The 14,243-nt window shown below is 45.2% G+C and overlaps 5 protein-coding genes across 6 annotated transcripts; 1 reads left to right on the top strand and 4 right to left on the bottom strand.

Annotated features, from left to right (window-relative positions):
• Positions 1-1,505: 1,505 nt before the first annotated feature.
• Positions 1,506-2,532, bottom strand: TrAFT101_002329 (uncharacterized protein; the record flags this gene model as incomplete). The annotated part of the gene is made up of 4 exons (XM_024901505.2): positions 1,506-1,771; positions 1,838-1,985; positions 2,049-2,474; positions 2,524-2,532. The coding sequence occupies 4 exons, from the start codon at positions 2,530-2,532 to the stop codon at positions 1,506-1,508; spliced, it is 849 nt and encodes a 282-aa protein (XP_024754816.2).
• A 2,707-nt stretch (positions 2,533-5,239) lies between these two features.
• Positions 5,240-5,550, bottom strand: TrAFT101_002330 (uncharacterized protein; the record flags this gene model as incomplete). The annotated part of the gene is made up of 2 exons (XM_024904687.1): positions 5,240-5,359; positions 5,413-5,550. The coding sequence occupies 2 exons, from the start codon at positions 5,548-5,550 to the stop codon at positions 5,240-5,242; spliced, it is 258 nt and encodes an 85-aa protein (XP_024754815.1).
• A 999-nt stretch (positions 5,551-6,549) lies between these two features.
• Positions 6,550-7,779, bottom strand: TrAFT101_002331 (uncharacterized protein). Of its 2 annotated transcripts, none has more exons than XM_066126572.1 (4): positions 7,720-7,779; positions 7,404-7,602; positions 7,236-7,343; positions 6,550-7,121 (listed from the first exon to the last, which is right to left on the bottom strand). In XM_066126572.1, the coding sequence occupies exons 2-4, from the start codon at positions 7,582-7,584 to the stop codon at positions 7,051-7,053; spliced, it is 360 nt and encodes a 119-aa protein (XP_065982675.1). In that variant the 5' UTR covers positions 7,585-7,602; positions 7,720-7,779; the 3' UTR covers positions 6,550-7,050. The 2 variants fall into 2 exon arrangements, with proteins under 2 accessions (XP_065982675.1, XP_065982674.1); XM_066126571.1 differs by having other exon boundaries at positions 6,550-7,033; positions 7,218-7,343; positions 7,404-7,650.
• A 967-nt stretch (positions 7,780-8,746) lies between these two features.
• Positions 8,747-10,977, bottom strand: TrAFT101_002332 (uncharacterized protein). The gene is made up of 5 exons (XM_024909127.2): positions 10,550-10,977; positions 10,262-10,502; positions 10,132-10,200; positions 9,614-10,060; positions 8,747-9,548 (listed from the first exon to the last, which is right to left on the bottom strand). The coding sequence occupies exons 1-5, from the start codon at positions 10,859-10,861 to the stop codon at positions 8,971-8,973; spliced, it is 1,647 nt and encodes a 548-aa protein (XP_024754813.2). The 5' UTR covers positions 10,862-10,977; the 3' UTR covers positions 8,747-8,970.
• A 558-nt stretch (positions 10,978-11,535) lies between these two features.
• TrAFT101_002333 (uncharacterized protein) lies at positions 11,536-12,300 on the top strand. The gene is made up of 2 exons (XM_024910829.2): positions 11,536-11,942; positions 12,004-12,300. The coding sequence occupies exons 1-2, from the start codon at positions 11,639-11,641 to the stop codon at positions 12,078-12,080; spliced, it is 381 nt and encodes a 126-aa protein (XP_024754812.1). The 5' UTR covers positions 11,536-11,638; the 3' UTR covers positions 12,081-12,300.
• The last annotated feature ends 1,943 nt before the right edge of the window (positions 12,301-14,243 follow it).

Raw genomic sequence — 14,243 nt, forward strand, 5'->3', positions numbered from 1 at the left:
TCGTCGCAATAACAGGGATGAACGCTCATTCCGGTATCCCCTATGTCCACCAGAATACTCGTTTTCTCTGGTAGCGAGTCTTAAAGGTGATGGGAGTGCAAGTTGTGGACTCTGTCAACCACAATCAGTTTCGAATGCAGGCTAGATTCCAAGAACCAGAGTGGATATGAAGCGCACCATGGCTAAGGCGAGCCCGGCCGTTCCAAGAAGCTCTTATCTCCTGCGAAGCGCTTTTCTTCACTCCAGAGCAGGTGTATCGGAACTGTCACGAACGGAGCAAGTTGTATTAAAAAAGGACGAATATGTGAGGAGATTACGCTTGGATAACGGATTCAGGCCACTGGAATATAAGAATATCGTCATCACGTTCTTAATTGGAAGGCTTACTTTTGAAGCTGATGTTGGTTGTGCATATTTGGGGACTCAAAATTACTTGGATAAAATATGGCGTGGTCATAGATTCTACTGGGGGCTACATCATGGTGGCTTTGGATTGTTTCTGATGCGGGAGTGGGTTTTCATAACAGATAGGCGAAAACGAGAGGGGACTCATCCAATGAGACTGACAGATAGATCTATTGCGCGTGTTCCTTTCCAAAATGGGCCATGGGCGGGATGAACCGAAGATTAGCTGCCTATTACCTCATTTAGGGATGATCCAAACGCCCACTTCCCTTATTCTTTGTGTTAGATTCAGCCAATACCCTCCTTATGGTTCAAAACGGAACACGCTGGTTGAGGATACCCAAACCTCTTGTAGACTTATTGGCAGCGGGCTGGGAATAGCATTAAAATAGACATGCAAGTGCCAAAAGTTAATATTTTCCCGGAATTATACTCAAGTTTATTACTTCGACAATGTGCTTTAATCTTCTACAAGGAAACAGTAAAGGTCAAGCATGATTCACTGTCTTGGTTTATACTATGTATAGAGTCAATGGCTAAAGGGCCGCGCCTGGTGGAAGCAGGTAAACTATTCCATCCTTAGTATTTGGGCTGTAGCAGCATAACATAGGCCTAATAACTATTGAGGGTAAGCAGGCGCTTCTGTTTTAGTAATCGAAAGAAGAAGAAAATACACAAAAAAATATCTTCAGATTTATGCCAGTCGTTTTTATTATTCAATGTGTTTATTCTTCATCCCAAATCATATATATACCACCCTAATACTTTATGTATATCGTGAGTTTATATACAGGTACCTGGTATTGGCCTTTTACCAACCCAAAATGTATATACTTAAAAAAGCATCTCCCAACTAAGAAATGAATTCCCGACTGATTACCTCAATCATATTGTACCTCGATTTAGCGTTTGAACTTTTGCTTCTCATTGTCTAAAGGTATTACTGAATTAGTTGTTAACAACACCACAGCTGCTAGGGTTACTATCACAGGTACAACGTGACGGCGCACTGACCCAACCGGTCAGTCGGCTATTATAGCGTAATTTATTAGCGTCCATAATTTCTGATTCAAATAGTATAAGAAGCATGGGATATAGGCTTACTTTGCGATGTCAGAGGCGTAGCAATGTGTGGCAATATTACTCTGAAGATTTCCAGTTGAAGAGACGGATCCAGAGTTGTAGATACGAGCGCCGCGATAGAAATCGGAGACATCGCCGTGGCCAGACTCGTTGATACAGTTGGCCAAGCCGTCGCCGGACGAGGTACCGGCGGTTCCCTCTCGGATCATCTGGTAGATAGTGGCAGATGGGCAAGGCTTCTGCACAGTGTGGTTGTCGTTGCAGCTGCCCACACCATTATGATCTTCGCGACTGTCAGTGTTTCTTTGTTCCAGACATTTAAACGTATCTAAGAGGCTGCGATACTAACCCTGCATCAAACCTGGGTTTCTAACACCACCAGTGGTTGTATTGACACGGACACAGCCGTGAGATTCCTGCATCAAAATGGCGAGCACAAAACGGTGATCGACACCGGTTGCCGCTGAAGTCATTTGTATACCGTCCCAGATAGCTCCCTATTTGATTCCATATCGGGTGAGTAACACACCTGTGGTAAGATTGATTGAGGAGAAACCTACCACTTCAGGGCCATCAGTATTAGGAATACGACTATCCTGATTGCCACAAGCAGCGAACATCTGCGGCTTATAGTTATTGAACATATTCTCAAAAGAAACCCAGCGGCTCTTGTCGGGCCAGCCAGCAGAAGTGCTTCCGCTGCCAAGGTACAGCGTGTAGCTATCGACGCCATCACCAACACCGTCCTGAATGTTGGAGTTGTCAAATCTGGCAATGTTGCTGTTGCTGACCTTCTCGCCAGTCACACGGGCAGCTAGCTTGACATTGGCAGCAGAGGGAACATCAGGACTGGTGCGAGATGGCATCCAGTTTCCTTGGGGGACAGAGAAGTCCACGGTGTCAGGAACGGGTTCAGTAGGCGCCTTGATGATGGAGGGAGGGAAGGCAGCAACCATGGCCGCACCGGCAAGGAGGGAGACAGAAAACTTCAATCTTTTAGTTAGCGCTTGCTTTGGGATACAAGGGAGCTATTACCTTCAACATGGTGACTGAACGGATGGTATGCTGAGCAGATAGAGACTGAGATTCTCTTATTGAGGCTGAATGGAATTCCCTAAGAATCAGGATCTCAGCTCTTTTTATACATATTTGCGATATTCTAGATTCTTCAAGACTCGTAAGCAATTAATGTGGTTATTATTTTGAACTTCCTATTTCATCTACAAGTTTCTAAGCCACACAACTACTAGACTTACGTTGGCCTAATTTCCATTTTTGCTGATTTTATATTAACTCTTAAAATATCAGGTGCTAGTTCAGGGTTATGCTGCTTACTGTTTACAGTCTAATTGACAGGGGAGTGCAGAGAGAAAGCCATTGTTAGAGCCCAGATTTCACAGGATTTATCCCTGTTATTTACTAATTAAGATTTAAAATGCTTACAGTTTTCGCGCTACGGCTAATAGTTAACGCCGAAGCCAAGGCAATAGCACAAGTGCTGTAGGTTATCTCGACACTTTAATTTGTCATGCCGTTGGTCAGATGTCTCACGATTCTTTCACCTGGGTCGATACGCCCACAGGTCTAGTAAAATCCAGCCTGAACTTTGCGGTTAATACAGTAAGCGTGACAGACATCGACCGAAGCATAGCTATAGTGGTATTATGGAAATACCAACTGGAAATAAAATGGGCATACAGAAATATTGGTCAGGGGCAATCTTTCGTCCAAGTTCGGATGGGTTGGTCTACGCATCCAAGCCAGTAAGCAGACTGCACCTGTCCAAGCCGAAAATGGCTCTATCAGTATCACCGCAAAAGATTTCCGGCATTATTACAGACTGCTTGGCCTCATGGTAACACCAGTAGTTAAAAAAGCTGAAGTTGGCAACCTTCCTGTTCAGGTAACAGCTGATGATACGTATTTGGAAATGCTAGTAGGGGTATCGGCCCTTTCCACCAATCTTTTCCACCAATGCTATGTAGTAGAAGAATAGCAGCTGCTGTTTCTATATGGCATGCTAAATATAATAAAATTCCAGAATTGGCAATTTGCTGTTACTTGATTGGTGATAGGATATATAATCATCTAAGCTTATTAACAACTGAAACCTCTAGTCAACAGGCAATTTTATCTTGAAGCTAGTTAATAGTAATGAAAAGGGTCTCTGTGCTCTATCTCAATTGTATTATAAATGCTGTAATAACAACTACCTATCTAAGTTATCTTAATGAGTATAGTGAGGTGAACATGTGTTCCCACTCGTTAGGTTTCACATCCCGCAACTGAGCACTGACAGTAGGTGGTACAATAGATGGACTGAGCTAGATGGTGATGCTTGTGCCGGTAACTCGTCTATAATGTTCGATCGCTAGCTGCTCCGGGATACCCATAGTCTTGTCCACGTAGTTTTACTACCTCGAAGACTGCCGTTCAAGCTCTTGTTAAACACAGTCAACTTCATCCGTGGTTGGCCAGTGGTGCTCGCTGAAAGCCAAATTTTACTGCACGCTAAATTTTACCAAACGTTGGATGACACTGCGTCCGCCAACTTGCACCTAGACTCCGGATCCCTTCTATCACCATATCTCCCAGGCTCTGCCGTGCAGCCGTTTGAACGGGGACAGAAGTTCTGAGATGATCCATCAGCGGAAGCACAGAACTCCAGATCGCCGTAGAAGCACATCCTCCCAATTTCCAGTTCGTAAAACAGGCGCTCTTCGAACATTGTCTTTATAGCAATATAATAAACTTCTTGTTTGATGATTTTGGTTGCGGCAGTCGTAATCCCATGGGTGTCGGCGACGCCTCCTTGGCAGAGGAAGGCTATGATATCATCTGCCAAGATGATCACAATACGCAATACGCAATACGCAGGCGTCCTGTCATTCACCGCGGAGTGTTATAATTCTACCTTCATACAGGAGGAAGAAGATTATATGGTGGGTTGAGTCTTGTGGGATCGCGCAGTAGGGAAGCCGCAGCAGCAATGGCGTCTTGTTTCGCCATACCCTCCCGTGCTTGGGACTGGCGGGCCCCACGACTGGAATACAGATACAAAATCTAACCCGAAGCTTAAAAACATTTGTACAGCCCCAAATATAGGTTAGTATCAGGCGTATGCATAAATTCCGTACATACCCACATGCCATCTGATATTGTCTCTCACCCAATAGTAGAATGTTCCTACAGCAATCTCGAACTATCTCAATCATCATCTCCCCCCTTTCACCACCGCCCATCTCAATCTCGCCCTTGCACCTCAGCTCAGATATTCCAACTACTCCTCTCGATGCTACCCTGGAATGGCGCCAAGTCGTTCATGGACTGCCCTCGCCAGCCGCAACTGTCTATCTTGGACCACTTTTGGATATTAGCACCGTTTAGCTATGGCGGCTCGTCTTCTAAGTCAAGTCCGTTTTCCATTCGGTGGGTGTAGTGTTGGTCATACCCAGCACGCTGTATGACATCGTGAGAGGCATTTCCGATTGCCTAGCACGCTTGATCTGCATGTATGCGTGATGAACCACTGACTGCGCCTCTCGTACCATTTGCTAAACGGCTATGAGGTGATCACTCATAGTGGCTCTAGTTGGAAGGATTGTGCGCTCTACGTCACCGTAGTACTCATGAAATTCCGATTCGATGTCAATAAGGACAAATTCAGCTTCCTGCAGCGTTCGTCCAGTCTCACCGCCATGTGGTAGCGCCGGCTGATCACCAAACAGCACCAGCACCCAAAAGCCATAACCTACTCCAGCACGCATGAATAATGCTTGGGAGGCGTCGATAACTTCATCTGGATGCACTTTTGCAGGGACTTAGGCGTGAACGAGTGGATCTCTTTCAGCAGAGCGATTTCGTCAATCAACTTGATGGATCAGAGACTCTGGTCTCTGACATAGGCAATACTTTAATTCCTACCTCGTACAGACCGGCTGCAATCATGACCCGCACATGCTCATCAATCATAACTTTCTTGTAGCCCGTGGCTCGAGCGAGTGTTTCATACGGCGACTCTTCTTCGATCCAGGTAATTGTTGTTTTGTTGTCAAAAACCATGTCGAGCTTTGCAATAAAGCACTAGCGTTGTAAACTGGCCATTTCTGTGAATGATCAGAAAGGAGCGCTCTGAGAAGTGAAAGCTTAAAGTAATTTTGGCATAATGAGATGTTGGAGCAGCAGATGGTTTGGCAATAACAGCATTGACCCCGGCGGCGTCCGGTTCGAGTGCTAGTGCCTTCTGACGCGCAACAAATTAGGCCGTTGAATCGGCGCGATGGATAGCAGAAAGAGATGCGGCTCGAGGTGATTTCAAGAACAAACTTCCATCGACGGCGTCAAACTAGACTCTGAATTGCGGAAATGGTACATCAGAACTACACATATTAGGGCCAGCAAGATGCAAGGCTGTCCAATCGGCAACAAACCCTTCCAGACGATGCTGTTACTTGTTGATCGGAGTTATATACCCTCCTTTTAACTTCAATCTCCTGCGACGAGAGCAGATATCGCTTCTCTACATCGCTTCCAACTGGTATCCTGGTGTGTCCCCTGGGGTTTAACTTCGGAGTGATTCGTCATGTAGGTAGGTATGCTAGTTCCAAATCAGAGGGCGGTGTAACCAGAAGCCAGTCGTTGTCCACACAGCCAATTACGTACAGTTGGATTTGAAAGATGTAGTAGGGATGGAATCAGAGATTGTGGAAGTAAACTTTACTATACTTCATAGGACGTACAAGTATACAACTTGGTGGAACTAAAAGTATGTCAATAGAATCCGTTTAATTTAACCTGACTAGAGGAGAGCCTTTTCTTTCTAACTGTATTTATGTAAAAAGGAAAGAAAGGAAAAGAAAAGAAATAGATTGAAAAACATAGGACTGGATGATAAAACTAGTTGCTGTCCTTGTCCAATTGCTCTAATACCTGGCTTCTGTATCTGTGGTCTTGATTGGAGTTTGGTAAAATCTCAGCTATAACCATAATCCGGCATCTCATGTCAGATGTAATTGGTATGCACTACTGCATTAACAATATATCAAGCTTTAACAAATCCTTATTTAATTCTAACTTTAATAGGTTATTATTATAGATACATTGATTCCATCTGCGAGTAAGTGCAGCCCTGATGCTATTAATCAAGAAGACAATACTTCTGGCCACGCTTTATTGCTTTATCGGACGAATCTCTTCTATCCAAGTCCTGACCAGGGTACTATGGCCAGTCAATTCGCCTGACCTTACAGTCACCATCATCCGCCTGGCTAAGGCTAAAGAGACCTACCACCTTTAAAGGCGCTCGGACTATGAGTTCATCTAGATCAAACTAGGCCCCAATAGCGAGATGTCTAGTTATGTAGGACATAGGAGCTCTTAGAGAAATAGCTGTTCTGACCAATGCCATACAAAGTGTCCACCGACAGTTGGGAGAACAAGGGACGGAGTGGGTCGACTCGAACCCATGAAGGCCACACGTTAAACGTTTGGTGGGCCATTGCTGTTGGAATACAGATGGCACCTTCAACAACACCGGGTTTTGTGCCTGCTGTGCAAATGTCTTCAGCTGTTCCACTCCTCTTTCTGAGAAAGAAAGAAATGAGACTGAATATCATTTGAAGCAATTTCATCAACTTACAGGAGAAATCGTTAGCAATGCCCGCAGGTATGCAGAATATGGCGCCAATTGGCTTCTTCGGCCACTCCATGTCATAATGTATCTCTCTAACCTTGCGCATGAAACATACTTTTATCGCCCCTTCGAACTTTTGAGTTTTTTTTCATCATATTTTTCCGGGCATCGTCTTCACCATTTCCATATCGACTCTGCTGAAAGAACGTTTTAAATGATTGCACTTACAGGCTCGTATATTAGCACTAGTGATTGATCCATGGACCGTGCCTTTACCACTTACCCGAGCTTTTCTCATCTAGCCACTTAGTGCTGTGAATTATACATTTGCATAAAGTCATATAAAGCTTTGGAAATTTAATCTGTAGATCAGGGTCATGATTGTAAAGCTTCATCTTTTGTTTGACAGTGTCTGCCTGGCTGGAGAGGCTGTCAAAGAGTGATAAGATGTCTTCTCTCATCATCTTCTTCTTCACAGCTGTCTACCATTCCGTCATGGCCATTAGTATTACATGGCACCTATAGAGGTTCTGATATGATCAGAATGTAACCTCGTCGTCCTAGATTGATATAAGGCTTGTTATAAAGACAGTACTTACGTTGTAAGTGTCAGGCACCCTGATGAGAGTGATGAGTACACTCCACTCGGTATGGCCTCGAGCAAAGATTCCACGCAGCAGCTGGATATTAATAATAAATGCATATTCGTTTTAATTTATATACCTCCCTATAATAGGGTGGGCGATCTGCAGCGGAATGTTTATCGGACCGGAAGATTTCCGAGATAACAGGGGCAATGATAGCAGTGGAGACACGGCGGTGCAGCAGGGATAATAGCGTCGTCGATCACTTGCGGCAGATGCACTTGTGTTACATGGGTATTCTGGTGGCCGCGCAATCTAGTACTATAGTATATCAGATCCCTAGTTATAGGGTGTATGGCTGTATCAAGTGCCTTGCAAAAGAACAGAGAAACAGAGACCGCAACATGACTATGCACATACTAATAAAAATACGAGCATTACATCGAAGGGGGCTCTCTTTTTCTTTTACGTATATAATTCTGGTCTGCGTGTGCTAATGATATTCTTATTTGTTATCTTGTCACAGACCGCGAGCTATATACCTGTCGCCTTCGCTCTGTCGTATATGATAGGGTCAATGGCACCGTTACCATCGGCAATTCCGCTGTTCCCTGCGGCATTATCATCCTTGCTATCGCTACAAAATTACCTAAGAAAGCCATTGCTATATTTGGTTATAACTAAGGCTGCATCGGGAGTCTTGTAGCTCATACTGCTGGAAATACACCCTTTCTCTTGTCATTCTGCTTTGCAATTATTAAACCCCAACTTCTGGAGAATTAGTAGCGGCAGTGTTAGCATTCTTCAATTGGCATTGAGCTACGACACCTGCATTGACAATGACTGTCTAGGTCAGTGGCAAGTTCAATATTCGGATTGGGGGAGTTCTGTTATGTAGTACTCGGCCTCGCTACATTTATCATCTCGGGGTTGATGTGGCCATTGTGATGTATATCCAATTCCAATTATGTGGTGAGACTGTACACGGAGTAGCCAAGAACTGGATACTCCGCGCTCGGCGCAAAGATGGACCTCAGCGAGCGTCTAGTAGGATCCCTGTCCATTGTTATCTTGACTTCTGTCACATACGTGCTCCACCTTCCTTCTCTAGATCTATTTATGCTTATTTATAAAAAAGACAAGCCTTAAAGCCAGTAGGATGAGGATGACACACAACCCTACGGTTCCCGTTTCGATGTACATTCTATTCGTGCAATTCTAATTTATAATCAAGACTAATATGGGATCAAGCCTTTTTGTGTTCATCTACTCTTCGATCTTGGCCTTCCTTTCAGTCCTTGCAGCCCGCCACCGTTGCCCCCAAAACCAGTTCACTGCAGCCAATGGTGTCATTGTCACGGTGATTAATGCTAATCCCAGGAAAGCCCACGCGGGTCCGAGATTGGTAATCATAGTCTCGACAAATGCAACCCCAACGGCGCCGAGTCCGCACCGTACCAGGTTGTTAATGGCCGTACTGCTAGCGCCCTTGCCGGGACATAAGTCCGACACGAGCGTCTGGTTGAGCGCGAAGATAGCGTTGCTCATCGCGGCGATTAGGAACTGCAAAACTAGTGGCACCACGATCCACCCGGGCTTGGAAGTTAGAGTCGGGTCCGCGAGTGAGAAACCATACGCGGCTGTGGATACCGAAAAGAGGCTTGCGATCCACGGGAGGTTCCGTAGGCGCGTATGCTCTATCGGAAAATCGGCCGGGATGTTTTTAGTCGGGAGTTTGTGCGAGGGAGGTAGGTTATGCGCGATTTTGTAGGCCACTTCAGCTGCTTTATAGTCGCGGGTCATGAGTTTGCCAACCATGGCAGAGCCGACGATAGTGCCGCAACCTGTGGGAGAAGTATCGATTAGCCAAGGTTTGAGCGGCAGAATGATCATGGATGGAGGGATGTACCGTTGGGTAGGAAAGCTAGGCCAAGGAGAAGCTCATTAAGGCCAAAGCGGGACTTGAAAAGCCCCGTAGTACTAGATGTCACCATACTCCAAATGGCATATACCACGCCCCCAAACAGCAAGTTCAGGACGATATCCTTCTCTACCAGAAGCTTTAGGGGCTCGATGAACGTTATGACGGTCACTTTCTTTCGCTGGACTGCTTCATCAGGGTCCTGCATATATGGTGGCTCCACGGAGAACCTCGCAACAAGTGGCTTGTAAATACCCGTGAGCCGCAGGGAGCCGTTTCCAGCGATGCTTCGCAGGGTCTCAGGCAGAAACAAAATGACCATTATAATGACTAATGAGGAAAGTATCACGAGGAAGATGAAGATAGACCGGAAGCCGAAGGTATTTGCCAAGACGCCACCTAGAACAGGACCAATAGCGATACTGAAGTTACGGACTGTTAAGTGAACTCCGAGTAAGTTTTATATACTGGATCTATAAAGTTGCAGAGGGCAGGGCTGTGCTTACTGGCCTGATAGAAACTTATGAAAGCTCCTCTTTCAGATGGGGGAGAGATATCTTGAATAACGCCATTTCCTTTTAATTATTGCATCAATAATAGTACTTAGAAAAGGCAAATATGTCACAGAGAACCTACCAATACTTACAGTCGAGGCGCTACCTGCCGCCTGCAAACCTCTGAAGATGAGAAGAATAGTGAAATTTGGAGAAAGGCTGAGGACAATGTTGGAAATGATATAGACCGTGAAGGAAGCGATGTAAATAGGCCGCCGTCCCACTGTGTCCGACAATGAACCCCAAAGCAGTGGCGATACGCCCTGAATTACTAGGTACGACGTGATGGTCAGGGAAACGGCGTCGATGCTAACATTGAGATCCTGCTCTCCTGTCAGCGATGTCCAAAAACTACACACAGTTGACTTACCTTTGCAATTGCGTCTAGTGATGGGAAGTAGATATTCGACGACAAGCCCGAGAACAAGCCTGCGACTCCGATGACGCCTACAAGGAACTTTTTCAGGCCCTTCGGGAATACGTGATACGGCTGTTCCAGTTCAGTATATGGAACGGTCGCCATTTCCTCAGCTTGCGCCGCCGGAGCTACTGCATCCAAAGAAGCACACAGGACACCAGCCGGGTTTGTAGCGTGCAGACTGCTTCTGGCCCCACTCAAATCAGTAACAGTCACCTGGTGGGAGGTACCTGTCGCAGGTTTGCAACTGTTCTGCTTGTGCATGTTGATTTTTGGTGAATCTGATATATATGAAGGTCCTGCTCTGGGTGGGCTCGACGGAATCCCGGAGTGCGAGGCTGTCTGGTGTTTAAAAAGGAGTGCAAGAGTCTATTAGGCAGAATTACGGATGGTACAGCTTTAAGCCAAAACAAAGAACCGCCTTCTATGCTCAAATTGTTTATCATAACGTTGTATTAATGCATACGCCGATCCGTAGGGTTATCTTGAATCGACAGGGTGCCAAATGTAATGCCAAGCAATGAAACACTGACATGCTCTAATGTAAGATTGATGATGACTTTCAAGGCCTTGAAAGTGAAATGTACACAATACCGATGTTACTCCATAATGCAACGGCCTGTGCTATGACACTCTCGTACCGTCTCTGGGGCTTAGACTCCCCGTATCACCAACTATCTTGAATAATCCCGATATCTTTGTAAACTGAGACATATTCCTTGCCGGTGGAGGCTTTAGATAAGCAGAGTACCATTTTGCGCATCAGAACCAAGGCGAAGACAAAGTGGGCGCGTCTTGGCAGCCCCTGATGGTGGTTCAGGCTCTAACAGGGGCTACCTTACTGGCATAAGATCGACCAAGACGGAGACTTTTAAAGCTTTACAATTTATGGAAAGTTTAGGCTACTATATTTCCACATTACTCTATAAAGAGCGTAGGCGACGAACAAGGCCGGCAGTAGCTACAATAACAGCTAGCCTAGGCATATCCTCCTTACCTACTTGAGCAAGAGCATTAGCGTCGGTAATTTTATCTCTGGCGATGCTGGTAGGACAAAGCAGTGCTATAGCATTGACTACAACAGTTACTACACCGTCACCGAGGAATATTGTTACAATGTTCAGAACCGTGAGCGCGAGTCTAGTAACTGTGACAGTTACTACAACACCAGCACCGACCTTCGCAATCCCTAGCCTTGGAATGTCAGCAGTTGATACTCAGGCGCCGAAGTGGAATATCACCAAGTCAAGCGAAGCTTCCACCACAGCCACCGTCTTTGCTCAGAGAAGAACTACAACAATATCAGGGCCAAGCGGTGTTTTCATTGGTATAGTAGGAGCAGTAGGTACGACTTCCTTGAGAATATAACCAATTGGCAAAAGGTTTTTGTTAACTTGGATTATTAGCTGGGCTGTCAATTCTAGGTGTAATAGTAATTGTTATATTACATAGAAAAAGAAAGGAAAAAGAAGTGCAAGTATAAAACTACTTCCTTTAATAGCCTGATAAACTAGGCCAAGCCCGAGCTGGGTTCCCAACGTGGTTGTTATAAGTGTAGTTAAACCTAGTTATAAATATATACAATAGGTGATACTAGCCACATTGCAACAACGACATCCAGCGCCCCTAACGTCAAAAACTACTACACAAATCCCGAACAGCTGAGAACCCTTACAGCAAAGGATCATGGGTATGTATGTCGCCACACTTCGATAGCAAGTCGCAAAGAGTTTATAGCTGTTTATCAATTGAGAAATCTTTAAGAAGACAGCTGGAGGTTATTATATATACAGCAAACTCTCTTTTGTACATTAGCATGTATCAGCAACTGAAATTCTGTTTGCATTCGGTCGCCCATAACAACTCAGCGACCTTCTTGTGCCACTTATCTATCAGAATCTCCGTCTGTCCATTGCCCGTTGTAACCTGTAATGGTAACCCACTATATTTATTCTTGGAGTCAGATTCCGCGCAGTGCTTAGCGAGCAAGAACTTCACAATCTCCACGAGCCCGTTGCACGCATCTCTATGCAGGGCAATTGGGGAAATACTGCCCTTCATATCGTGCTAGCGAATGGCCTTATAGAAGTTGCAAAGACTGTTTTGCAAACGATTCAGGGCGCATCTACCGTTAGCGTATCGAAAAGTCCACTTGAACTATCAGACTTAGATTTTCAGAATCATGACCTCGAGACACCCCTCATGATGCTGCTAAGGAAGGAAACGTTGATAACGTAAGAGACCCATCTGAACTCCACTCGAAGATTGATATAGTATCTGATAAGAATGGTAGGATACATTATGCAACAGTACTCTAAGCTGCCGTTACAGGCGGTAGGCTTGCTACGATCAGATTGATCTTAGGCAGCAAGCCTGACGTCACAATCTTCTCTGGAAAATGGGGAATGCCGCTCCACCGCGCAGTAGTGTGGAAAGATATACGGCGTACAAAATATCTTTCTTCAAAATTATGCTCCTAGCCTTAGTATAAACACAATCGATAAGGAGGGGAGGTTACGAATGCATCTAGCCGTAGGATATGAGAATTGGATGATTCCTTATTTCAATGATTTCCGTAGCAATAGATGACAGCCCACGAAAAGGACCATCGGGGACGATATATGGCGCATCTATGCGCAGGATGTGATAGATATATTGATGGCTGGCAGCATGCAACGTTGGGTTAAAGAAGTGGACTGGACTTGTCTAGGCTCGGAGCTCCGCACGAATAATTTTCCTATCCAAGTCCAAGGCTCCAACAGCACAACCTATTCCTCCTCTCTCTCAGGCGCCCCATAGGTGTACGGGATGGTACACACACGGGATAGCTGCTTAGTCAACAACGCCTACTATAACAGGCACTGTAATTTCTTCTAGCTGCCCCTATAGCTATCTTTCTGGGCTGCTACTTTATCTCTTAATATACAAGCTTTTGCCTGCCTTTTATGGCCTTTTTTATGGCATTTACTACAGGTAGGTATTGCTAGCAGCTCTTTTTCTAGCTGGTCTTCCAGCTCCTTTTTTAGCTGGTCTTCTAGTTTTTTTTTGGTTAGTCTTCCGGCGGCTGGTCTTCTGGCGGCTGGTCTTCTGGCTGTTGCAGCTGCTTTGCTGGTTTAGTTAGATGGTTGTAAGAAAAGCGAGATTCTGATCGATGTTCTAGAGCCCAAAGTTCGGCCCAGCTTTCTTTGACGCTGATTGAAAATTGGCAGCCTTTGCGAAATTGATTACAGGCGAAAATAATTTTTAAACGGCCGGTTTTTCCAAATGAAGACCTTCGAATAATCCACTTATAACCACCAGATGCAGCATAAATAGCTAAATCAAGCTCTAGTTCTTCTTTTAATCAATAAATATGCTCAGGAGGAAGAGAGATTGCTGCATCTATAGTAGTAAGAGAAGCAGTTGTTGTACTCATTATAGCGTATAAAGTAGGTTAGGGTATAATGAAGATGGTAGCTAGTATAGCTAGAAGAAATTACAGTGCCTGTTATAGTAGGCGTTGTTGACTAAGCAGCTATCCCGTGTGTGTACCATCCCGTACACCTATGGGGCGCCTCTCTCTCATTAGCGCTGACAAAAGCAGCCCACGCTTAGACTTGCCGCGAGAGCTGCTTGTTAAATCGCTACCGTCAAGCCTGGCGGCGGT

Source organism: Trichoderma asperellum, chromosome 2, assembly GCF_020647865.1.
Source record: "Trichoderma asperellum chromosome 2, complete sequence".
In the NCBI taxonomy this organism is placed as follows: Eukaryota; Fungi; Ascomycota; class Sordariomycetes; order Hypocreales; family Hypocreaceae; genus Trichoderma; species Trichoderma asperellum.

Bases quoted from the DNA above. Each gene is read 5' to 3' on its own strand.
- TrAFT101_002332 (XM_024909127.2), bottom strand. From the start codon at position 10,861: ATGCACAAGCAGAACAGTTGCAAACCTGCGACAGGTACCTCCCACCAG. The intron at 10,503-10,549 runs GTAAGTCAACTG...ACAGGAGAGCAG, and splicing joins CACTAGACGCAATTGCAAAG to GATCTCAATGTTAGCATCGA. The intron at 9,549-9,613 runs GTACATCCCTCC...CTTCTCCCACAG, and splicing joins CCTAGCTTTCCTACCCAACG to GTTGCGGCACTATCGTCGGC.
- TrAFT101_002331 (XM_066126571.1), bottom strand. From the start codon at position 7,584: ATGATGAGAGAAGACATCTTATCACTCTTTGACAGCCTCTCCAGCCAG. The intron at 7,344-7,403 runs GTAAGTGGTAAA...CGAGCCTGTAAG, and splicing joins GCTAGATGAGAAAAGCTCGG to TGCAATCATTTAAAACGTTC. The intron at 7,034-7,217 runs GTTAGAGAGATA...TTTGCACAGCAG, and splicing joins AAGTATGTTTCATGCGCAAG to GCACAAAACCCGGTGTTGTT.
- TrAFT101_002333 (XM_024910829.2), top strand. From the start codon at position 11,639: ATGCTGGTAGGACAAAGCAGTGCTATAGCATTGACTACAACAGTTACT. The intron at 11,943-12,003 runs GTACGACTTCCT...TTGGATTATTAG, and splicing joins TGGTATAGTAGGAGCAGTAG to CTGGGCTGTCAATTCTAGGT.